The 11361-nt window shown below is 52.2% G+C and overlaps 1 protein-coding gene across 1 annotated transcript; it reads left to right on the top strand.

The window, feature by feature from the left end:
- The first annotated feature begins 8556 nt into the window (after nt 1–8556).
- LOC148051722 (olfactory receptor 14A16-like) lies at nt 8557–9558 on the top strand. The gene has a single exon (XM_087735401.1). The coding sequence runs from the start codon at nt 8629–8631 to the stop codon at nt 9556–9558; it is 930 nt and encodes a 309-aa protein (XP_087591527.1). The 5' UTR covers nt 8557–8628.
- The last annotated feature ends 1803 nt before the right edge of the window (nt 9559–11361 follow it).

Below are 11361 nucleotides of genomic sequence, written 5' to 3'. Positions count from 1 at the left end.
ACACAACCCCCGCTCACACTGACCCTAGGCAGAGTCCTGAGCAAGGCATGAAGGACCTCCTTTACCAGGTCCTGGGGGGCAGGGCTTGGCCACTCTGATCATAAACAAACACCAAGGGCTTACATGGCATCAGAGCCACCAGCACACGGCCTTTGCCACCTGCAACCAGTGGCTCCCAGTTTCTGCTTGATGAGCCCCCAGGGACCGACACGCTGACTGCTCATTGCCTTCATGGCCTTGTCAGCACTGGCCCTCAGTGGGGCCCCCAACGCCCTCAGAAACTTGGTGCTTGCTTGTGCCTTGCACTTCTTTAGAGGCTTGTTCATTCTTTCAGTCTTTGCAGTTCAGGAACTTGGCACCAGAGAGCTCATTAACATGCAAAACACCCTAACAAGCCATGTCTCTCTGCATCATTTTCCCGAATTCTTCAAGCCTTCTGTGGCTACTTTGAAAACTTTCAGGAGAGTAGCCAAGGAGAGAAGATTTAAATAAGAAGGCACAATAAATCAGTTTTTCTTCTTTTTTCCAGTTTTCTTTATTTTTCTGTTTACAGAACAAGTGAGACCAGCCTTCTCCAATTCAGATTGACCCAGAGCATCTCCTGATGAAGCCTGCAGATGTAGGAAAGTTAAGATCATTTCTGTCAGACACTGTACAGCCCATCTTTGTCCTGTGTCCCATCGTCATCCTTGGTCCCCCTGCCCCCTCCCCCACCGGTCATTTCTCTCAGTGGCCACCTGGGACTTGCATCAGGGTTTCTCACCTCTAAGCTCTTTCCACTAAAGACTGTAGCTCAATGCTTCAGCTCATTTGCAGATATTCTCACCTGCTTTCTTTGGAGAATCAGCTGTACACAGTCACAGAAGAATGTTTCTTACCTCCCAATTTTAAAAAAAAAAAAAAAAGAAAAAAGAAAAAAGAAAAAGAAAAGAATAGCTCAGTAAAAAATAATAGATGTAGTCCAAGATTCCTCCACTGAAGTCCACTTCCCACTGTTGGTAACCTTAGCAGAACACTTTCAGTGAGATACATGGGAAAACAGGTAGAAACACAAGTGAGGAGATGGCTCAAGGGACCATCAGGCAGCCTGCTGAAAGACAAGGCAAGCTTCAAACTGCCTGAAGCTCAGGGCAGCACCTGGGGAGCTGAGAGGTGTGGGAATGGGTAGAGAGCAATGGGAGGAGGAAAGCTGGATGGACACTGGGAAATGCGTACGCCCAGGCAGCCTGCTGAAAAGATGCCTTGAGAAGTGGTCAGTTCAAGCAGGGCGTGTGGAAAGATGTGAAAGAGTGCTGAGAGTCAATACACAGTGCACTGGGCAGAGCGGGGTCAGGGGTGTAACAGGGGAGATGAGTGTTTCTTCTCCCAGGCATAGTTGTGGTTTAACCCCAGCCAGCAACTATGAACCACACAGCCGCTCACTCACTCCCCCCCAGTGGGGTGGGGGAGAGAATTGGAAGGGTGAAAGTCAGACAACTCCTGGTTGAGATAAGAACAGTTTAATAACTGAAGTAAAATAAAATAGAATTATAGTAGTAGTAGTAATAATAATAATAATATAATACAATAATAATGTACAAAGCAAGTGATACACGACACAATTGCTCACCACCCCCTGACTGATGCCCAGCCTGTTCCCGAGCAGCAATCCCTTCCCCCCTGGCCAACTCGCCCCAGTTATATACTGAGCATGACGTCATACGGTGTGGAATAGCCCTGTGGCCAGTCTGGGTCAGCCCCCCTGGCTGTGCCCCCTCCCAGCTTCTTGTGCGCCAGGCAGAGCATGGGAAGCTGAAAAGTCCTTGACTGGTGTAAGCACTACTTAGCAACAACTAAAACATCAGTTTGTTATCAACATTATTCTCATACTAAATGCAAAACACAGCACTATACCAGCTACTAAGAAGAAAATTAACTCTATCCCAGCTGAAACCAGGATAGTGGGCTGGAAACGTCCATGTTGGCATCACGGGAAAGCATTGTCTATGGATGAAAACTGTTCAGTGCATTTCCGCTGTTGGAAAATGTGCTCATAGTTTCTTCAAATGTTGATGATCATTCCATCATCTTTTCAGGCAGTGGTGCTCAGAGGGTGCTCTGCAATACAAATATTGGCACCAAAGGAGCTCCACCTTGAGCCTTGCACAAGCCTATGGACCTCAAGGACAGATGTGCCTCAGGGAGGTCTTCCTCTCAACAAAATGCGCTTTCCCAACTGGTAGGTAGGGGTCCATGAATGTTGGAGGGACATGGTCATTTCTGGAAAGGGAAATGGAAAGCCCTGCTGAGAAACCTGGCTGCTGTGTGGTGCAGGTCCAGAGAATGAGCTGCCAGGGAAGATGTCCGAACCGCGTACCTTACCCCCAGAGCATGGGGTAGCTGTCACCCAGACCCAGCCTTCCTTTTGGCTCTTTCCAGCAAGCTCTTGATTCAAAACTTTGGCTTTCCTCATTGCTCTCCAGTACTGTTTAATTTTCTTCATTGACAGCACCAGCCAGCCCTCCAGCTGCTTCATTTAGGTGGCCTTACTCATCCTGTGTCGTGTGGATCTATGACATCCATAGCAGCATGCAGGTGCCTCAGTCTCCTTATGTTGATTTGAGGGTTTGCACTCCTTAGTTAATAATCTTCATAAGTAAAATTCAGCTCTGCTCCACAGATGTCTGTAGGACAGCTGTTTATGTTGGATGATGCCTTTCTAGACTCTCTGTCCCTTAAGAGAAGCACACGGTATCTGAACACTTTCAAAAAATCCTGCTTGGTAGCAACATTAACCTGAACTAAACCTTTGATAGTAGGACAAAATTCAGCTCTGTGTGTGGACTGCAAACGCAGTGATGAACCCTCTCCTTTCTTCCTTTCTCCCCATCACTTGCTCAGGACTTGGGAGGAGAAGAAATGAATAAAGACTTTCCTGGCTCTCAATGATTGAATTCTGCTCCCATGAGTGCCTGACGTCGAGACCCTCAGCTTCAGCTGAATCTCTTCTCTTTGGGAACACTGCAAGGCAGTGGCTCCGATGTCATGGTATGTCTGCAGATGCCCGACACTCTGACAAGATAACACCGTGAGCAATTGCAGGACACTACAGGTAATATGTAAGGGGTGACCTGTTTCATGGATTTGCTGCCCAAGGTAGAAAGTGGCACAGCAACCATCTCAGAAACACCACAGGAGGATGTAAAAGAAGACAAGCATGGCCAATGTGGAAAGGATTAACAAGTGTGGTGGGTTGACCCCAGCCAGTAACTAATGAGCCACCCAGTCACATGCTCACTCCCCCAACAGCAGCTTGGGGAAGAGAATTGGAAAGGTAAAAGTGAGAAAAGCTCTTGGGTTGGAATTAAGAATGATTCATAAGTGAAGCAAAGCTGCATTCACAAGCAAAGTGAAAACGAATTCTTTCCCTCCATGCCATTGGCAGGGAAATGTTCATCCATTTCCAGGCAAGCTTCCAGGCCTTCATCACGACTAACAGTGACTTGGGAAGGCAATAGTCATAACCACAAATGTCCCCCCTTCCTGTTCCTTTTCCTGGGCATTTATTCCTGAGCGTGATACCCTCTGGAATGGAATATCCCTTTGGTCATTTGGGGTCAGCTGTCCTGGCTGCATCCCCTCCCAACTTCTTGCCCAACACCAGGCCACTCATTGGAAGGGCAGTGTGAGAGACAGAGAAGGCTTTCCTGTTGTTTAAGCACTGTTCAGCAATAGCTAAAAGAGTTTTGTTCACAAATCCGAAACATGGAACCCTACGGGCTGCTATGAAGACAATGCACTCCACCCCAGCCAGCCAGGGCAGGCTGGCCTTTTTGGAAGGTGTGAGAATGAGAACAGTGAAGAATTTGAGAGGGGGAAAAGGGAAGCAGTAACTTAAAGATGAGGCCAGGGATGGCATCGGGACTGTTTGGCGTGCCTGTGCTGCTGCCTTGTACCTGATGTGAATTATTTCCACAGTCAGAGGGAACGTGAGGGCTTTCCCTCATGTTGAGGACATGGAGAGGTGAGGAATGAGAGTGTCATTCAGGCTGGAAGGGACCTGGCTAGATATCTGTAGAAAACATCCTGCTCAAAGCAGGATCACACAAGGTTGCTCATGGTTTTATCCAGATGAGTGTGAGAAACTTCCAGGGATGGAGGCAGCGCACACGCTCTGGTAAATGGCTTCGCATGTCTGGCTGTCCTCACCTTGCAAAAGTTTCTCCCTATCTTGAGCCTGACCCCCTCGTGTTCCAGCTCATTGCCTCCTGTGCTCCTGCCTTGCACCACAGTGTCTTCTTGGGAACCTCACCGTAGGCAATGCAAGTCTCTTCCATCCTCCCCGCAAAGCCCTCCCTTCTCCAGGGTGAACAAGCCCAGCTCCCTCAGCCTCTCCTAACAGGACCAGTGCTCCAACCTTGACCATCTCTGTGGCCCTCCACTGAAATTTGCGGATCCTCCAGCTTGCCAATATCTCTCTGGCATTGCGGGGAACCAAAACCTGGGCAAGTATTCTGGATGTGGTGTCACAAGTGCTGAGCAGAGGGAGAGAATCACTTGCCCTGGCTGTGCTCCTGCTCACACAGCCCAGGCTGTTGTTGGCCATCTTTGCTGGTGGCTCCTCTTTTGCCTAATGGAACCCAAAGACCAGCAGACCCTTTCCTGTGGAGCTGCTACCCGCCTAGGCAGTCCCTGTCCTAGGACATTTCAGAGCCATCATCCACTTTAAGAGCAGGACTTTGGTGGAATCTTTACTGGATATCCTGAGGTTTCTATGTCCTTTGGGATGGCAGCCCTGCCCTCCAGCCCTGCCCTGCTCTCCCCAATGGGATATCTTCTACAAATGTATATGAAAAAGTACTGTCTCCTATCCTCCAGGTCATTGAAAAGATGTGAAACAGGGCAGGTTGCAACCTAGACCCCTGCAGGACCCTACTAGCTAGATGCCTCCAGACAGAGCACCATGCATGTACCACACTCCTCCAAGCCCAGCTGCTTTCCAGCAGGTTTTTTACTCAACGACTTATCCACCCGTGCAGCCCATACTGTCCTAATATGGACACAAGAAATTTCTGGAGGGATGATGCTGAAAGCCTTGATGACTTCCAGGTAAAAGACCATCTCTGCTCTCCCTGCATCCAGCAATCCTGTCCTTTCATCACAGAAAGCAAAGAGGATGGTGAGAGACAAGCTCCCCTGGGTAAACCTAGTTGCCTTCTCTTTCAGACACCCAGAAATGGGATTCAAGTGGACACGCTCTGGGGCACAGCCTTTCATTCCCCTGCTCATCATTGGGGCATTCTGGAAAGGTGTATGCATTGTAGAGGTGCTGCCAGTGATCAGCTAGTCCCCAGAGTCTCCGTGACGTTTGAAAGATGATGGAGAGTGGCCTTGCTGTGCCATTGGCCTGCTCACTCAGCTCCCTGGGATGCTGCCCCTCCTGTCCCATAGACTGGTAAAAGATGGTTTGCTCAAGTGATCCCTGACTTGGTCCCCATCCACCGCTGGCTTTTTACCTCCAGAGTCCTACCTTGAGGCACAAAGGCCTGGGAGACCTTGCTGGGGAAGACTGAGGCAAAGAGGACACACACAATCTCTCATCTATCTACACCTGCTCTTACTTCAGCAGTGGCCACACAGGATCTTTGTTTCTTCTTTAACTGTTCCTGAAGCAGTAAACCCTCCTTATGGTGCCCTTCAACTGCCTTTCAAGTTTAGACTGAGTTTCAGTCAAGTTTCCCCCTTGCGGAGCTTGGAGGATGCTGTCCTTGAAGAGCAGCTGTCCTGAGCTCTGCCACCATGTCACAGCTCTGTCTGCTCAGGAACAGCTCCAGCTCCTCCTGCCTGTGCCCCTGGCTGAGGGCACTGCTGCACATTTGGGCTGAAGCACTGGAGCTGTGCAACCAAGCAAGCTCTGACTTGCTGTAAGGTACCCTGGTACCAAGTGTCCAAGACCCCGTGGGTGCAAAAGCAGAGACATAGTATGGGCAAAAGGGAGCTACATGTCTTCCTAGGCCCAGGTCTAAAGACCCAGCATGAAATGCCTATTTCATTGAACTGAGGATAAGTCCCCATCTTGAAGAAATTAGATCTTTCTTTGTCACCTTCCTGGGTGTCCTGCCTAATGATGGGACCAAAAAAGGGGATTCTCATGCCCAAGTCCTTTCCTGATAGGAGAAATGACATTGCTGGAAGTTAAGTGTCTCTCTCCCCAGGTGAGGGAGGGAACATCAGTGATGCCTTCAGCCTGTTTCCCAGCAGGTTCCCCTGCAGCCCCAGGGACACCTGGAGGGAGCCCAGAGGGGCAGGGAAAACACTGCCTTGGGCTGGGCCTCTGCTGCTGAGCTGGGCTGGGCTCCTGGCATGGAGGGAGCTGCTGGCAAGTGGGCAGCACTGCAGAGAGACAGCTCTGCCCAGGAGCAGCTCCTCTGCAAAACGCAGCAGGGCCGAGGGCACTGCCTGCAAGTGCTGAGAGGGGAGGAGTGAGGCAGAGACACTGTAAAGGCAGTGTGGAGTGGGAGGATGCTGAGAGCTCACTGCATGGGACAGATTTTCACAGCCCTCCACATAGTAAGTCCCTGATTGCAGGACAATGTAACTGCTGTTCCTGGAGGGATATCCAAAAGCTGCTACATCCCACAGCCTATGGGATTTTCGGGAGGACTTTCACAGTTTCTGTAATGTAGAGTAGGAGGATGTGCTGCAGAGGAGGACTTCCCTGCTGCACGTTCAGAAGGAAAAGGCAATACAGCTACCACCTTCTGGGGTTTTGAAGATCGGTGTGCACCTGTGGGTGCCCAGGGCTGTCCTTCAGAGCTGGGTCACTGCACCTCAGTGGGCTGTGCACCAGGGCATGGAGTTTGCCGTCTGCCCGGGTCAGCACTCAGCCTGCCTAGGGAGCACCCTTCAAAGCTGTGGGGAGAACCTGTGGGTGGACGCAGGGCAGGATCCCTCTGCTGTCCAGAGGGTGCAGCAAGGGTCAGGGCTGCTCAGACTTCTACATCACTCAGAGGACATTTGCAGAGGGTCGTTTTAAAGATAGATGTCAAGGTAGGGGATTACCTGAAAACACAGAGATCTGTGCTTTGAGTTTTTCCACTCTTGGTTGGCTGAGTGGGCAGTGGGAGATGGGAATTTATTTCTCTGCTCTGGAGTAGGCAATGAGACCCCAGTTCTCATCAGGACTTGCCTGAGCTGCTCCTTAGCCCCTGCACACCCAGAGATGTCCCTGGGCAGTGCCCTGCTGCCAGGAGGTGCCTGCAGGGCAGAGCTGAGCACGCAGCAGGTGGGATGGGCTCTGTGAGCATGGAGAGGGCAGAGATGTGGGGATCAGGCATCTTCCTGCCATCCCCTGCAGGGCAGATACTTTCCCTGGAGCAACCCCTGGTCTCCTCACTCACACAGCAGAGTCTCAGCCCTTAATGGCATGGAGACTTGGCCATGAGTTGCCTTCCCAAGCACCCTGACCACCAAAGAGAGTTAAAACTCAAGGGTCTCTCACTGTCTCCCTCTCCTGCCTCCCTTGGCAGGGCTCCTTTGGCGTGTTCTCCTCTTCTCCCTACTGCCCTTCTTCTCACTGTTACACTCACTGGTATGGGGGGTGAGGATTTAAGTACAGCTCAGACACCAATGCTGCGTGTGCTGTCATGCACATATGGCCATGGAGGAAAAGCATCCAGCTCGCACCCTGTTCACCTGTGGGGCTCTGGGTACTGCAGTGTGTGCGGCTGGCACTGATCTCACCCTCCCTTCAGGACATAACAAATGCAGGACAGTTGACTCTGTCCTTGGGAGGTCCTGCTGGGCTGCAGGCTGCCATCCCATAGGGCACAGCTCTCCCAGGGCATCTCTGTGTTTTGCAGGAGCCCCATGGAGAAGACACCTCGGTGCTAAGGCCATTGAAATGCTGCTGGGTGGCTGCATGTGGGCAGCTGTCATGAGCCCTCTGTGTCCCTGGTTGGGAGGACAGAGCTGAGACCCTCCTCAGGTACGATGAGATGGGGTGAGGGGTTTGGAGATCTGCACTGGGAAACTGGATTCCTCTGCTCCCAGCACTGGCCTCTTTCTTTTGGGGGGAACACCCGAGTGCGATAGTCCTCCAGCTGGAAGAGCTGCCAGCCCAGGGCAGCTGAGAGCAGGGCTGATGGACAGAGCGGCTGTCCTCACTCTGCACTACGGGACAGTCCCTGTGCCCACTCTCAGCACTCACAAGGTTTCCCTTGCAGTGCAGCAGAAATGCCAGGCATTGCTGCATTCCAACCACTCCTCAGCTGTGCTGGGGCAACTAGAGCAGAAGGCACAACCCAAACTGCCCACAGCTCCGCTCTGCAGTCAGGTGAATTGGGAGTGACAATGCTGAAAAGCTCTTTGATATCAGGACTGGATTTAATCTAAGATCACCCCGAGTTCCTAATTACCTACTGGTGTAGGGCAGGACTGACCCCTGCAGAGCCCCCATCAGAGCCTGCTGCTCCCTGGGGCACCCTCAGCCAGCACCAACCAGAGCTCACCAAAGCTCTTCCCGAAATGTGAAAGGCAGTTTGGAGGGGCTTCATATAAGAATGTGAATAGATTTTTCTCAAAGCAGTCAGCCCTAACTTCTCCCTTCCTTTACCTCCTTGAACAGATCCCTATTCTCAGAGGGACACAATGTCCAACAGCAGCTCCATCACCCACTTCCTCCTCCTGGCCTTTGCAGACACACGGGAGCTGCAGCTCTTGCACTTCTGGCTCTTCCTGGGCATCTACCTGGCTGCCCTCCTGGGCAACGGCCTCATCATTACCGCTGTAGCCTGCGACTACCGCCTCCACACTCCCATGTACTTCTTCCTCCTCAACCTCTCCCTCCTCGACCTGGGATCCGTCTCCACCACTCTCCCCAAATCCATGGACAATTCCCTCCGGGACACCAGGCACATCTCCTATATGGGATGTGCTGTCCAGATCTTTCTGTTTGTCTTTTTCATTTCAGCAGAGTATTGGCTTCTCACCGTCATGGCCTATGACCGCTGCGTTGCCATCTGCAAACCCCTGCACTACGGGACCCTCCTGGGCAGCAGAGCTTGTGTCCACATAGCAGCAGCTGCCTGGGGCACTGGGTTCCTCTATGCTCTCCTGCACACTGCCAATACATTTTCACTCCCCCTCTGCCGAGGCAATGCTGTGGACCAGTTCTTCTGTGAAATCCCCCACATCCTCAAGCTCTCCTGTTCACAGTACTACCTCAGGGAGGTTGGGCTTATTGTGGTTGGTGTCTTTGCGGACTTCGGGTGTTTTGTGTTCATTGTGCTGTCCTATGTGCAGATCTTCAGGGCTGTGCTGAGGATCCCCTCTGAGCAGGGACGCCACAAAGCCTTTTCCACGTGCCTCCCTCACCTGGCCGTGGTTTCCCTTTTTCTCAGCACTGCCATGTTTGCCTACCTAAAGCCCCCCTCCATCTCCTCCCCATCCCTGGACCTGGTGGTGGCAGTGCTGTACTCGGTGGTGCCTCCAGCAGTGAATCCCCTCATCTACAGCATGAGGAACCAGGAAATCAAGGATGCCTTATGGAAACTGATCCAATGGGTGCTGTTTCACTGAGAATAACCCTCCTCCCCTCCTCTGCATGTTTCCCAGAGTTTATCTTATGCCACAATTCTGCTTTTTTCTCTCGTGATAATTCTACTTAGAGATAATTTGCTGGGTTTGTATTCCTGCTGTGGGGGTTTGATCCTGTTGTGTCTGCCCCTTGCACAACACTGTGTTACATGTGTCCCATCACATTTTAGCTCTTCAATAAAAGGGGGGCTCCTGGCTTCAGTGCCTGAAGGCAAGGCTCTTCTTCCAAAGTTGCTTCCAAGAAAATGTCCAAGGAACTGGTCTTCTGAAGTTTCCGGTCTCCTTGTGTTCTGAGTGGTTTTGGGGTTAAGCGCATGGTAACCTTGGGTTCCACTGGACCAAGTGTTCTGGTTTTAAAGGCTCTCTTCTTGGTGTCTAATGGCAGTGGAGATGGTCGATCAGCTCCCCATTCTTTCCCCAGGTTGCTTCTTGTATGATAGGATGCATGGCATGTACCAGACTCTCTAGCAAATACTTTGGAGAATTCAGGAGAGGAGAGGATGGGGACTCCCCACGTGCCCTGGGGTTGGAATAAGCGGAGACTCAGAAGCTGAAACATCCTCAAAGATGAAGTACCCCAGAAGTAAAGCACTGAATTGACATATCCACGAAGAACGACTCTGCAGTGCCATGGGAGTCAGTGGGAACTCAGCAGGCACAGGGAAGGGAGAGTGGAGAGCTGCAGGAGCTGCAGAGCTGCCTGAGGACCCCCAGGGCCAGGACTCTGGTGCTGTCCTGGGGAGTGGGGCTGGTGGCAGCAGAGGAGGGGGAAAATTCAGTCAGGGTTGGGGTTCACCTACAAGATGAATTCAGAAGAGCCAGAGAGTGCCTAGCCTCTGTTTCCTCATGGCCTTGTGGCCAGCACCAGCCGTGGGGCTGATGGGGAGCCTGAACCCCGCTGTCGGCCCCCCAGCAGCTGCTGTGGCCTTCAGAGGGGCTGGGGCTGTGGGGTGAGTGCCCGGAGCTCTGTAGCAGCCTGTGCTGGGCAGTGCCATGGAGCCAGCCCAGGCTGCTCTGCTCTGCTGGGCTGGGCTGGGGAGAGGGCAGGGGAGGTGGGGAGAGGTGGGGAGGGTCTGGGCTGGGCTGGAAAGAGCCCGGGAGAGAAAACCACTAGTGCAGAGCTCAGGTGTGTGAGTGTGCAGGGTAGGGGCAGCCAGCACTCGAAGTGCAGAGCCAGGTGTCATGGTGAAGGAAGCAAGGCATCCAAGGTGCAGAAGAGAGGGGCCTGGTCTGTGCCATGTTTCCAGGACACCCTGGGGAAACTGCCCCAGGAAATATTTCCGAGACCAGTCCCACCCACTGGCCATACACCCCAGGCCTGAGGAGGGACCTTTGCTGCATGGTCACCCCCATCCTCCTCTGGGGCTCAGTCATACTCAACTCCACTGCCATTATTAATCAAAAGGGAACCAGTTTCCTACTGGCAGCCATTACACACCAAATCCCACAGCTCTTGCCACAGCTGGACTCTCAGCCAAGCCTCTTCTCAGACATCTCCAGCTCAGTCAGGTGCTTGTCTCGACAAATTCTGAAAATCTCCATTGACTGAGATCTCCCCTGCCGGCCTGGGTCCTTGCTCTGGTGTTTGGCTCTGAGGGACTTCTTATAAACCCAGCTCTCTCAGCCTCTCCTTGTCCATTATCTGCTCCAGGCCCCAACCATCCTTCTGACCTCTGCAGGACTTGCTTCAGTCTGTCAGGATCTTCCTTGTGCTGCTGAGCCCCAGGCTGGACACAGCAGTCCTGCTGTGGTGGTCCTGTAGTGGGTTCGCCTTGGCCAGCAGCC

This window comes from Nipponia nippon, unplaced genomic scaffold, assembly GCF_047370975.1.
Source record: "Nipponia nippon isolate SJK-2023a ecotype South Korea unplaced genomic scaffold, ASM4737097v1 scaffold_56, whole genome shotgun sequence".
Lineage (NCBI taxonomy): Eukaryota > Metazoa > Chordata > Aves > Pelecaniformes > Threskiornithidae > Nipponia > Nipponia nippon.
Note: the sequence above shows the minus strand (reverse complement) of the source record. Positions and strands in the feature narration are given on the sequence as shown.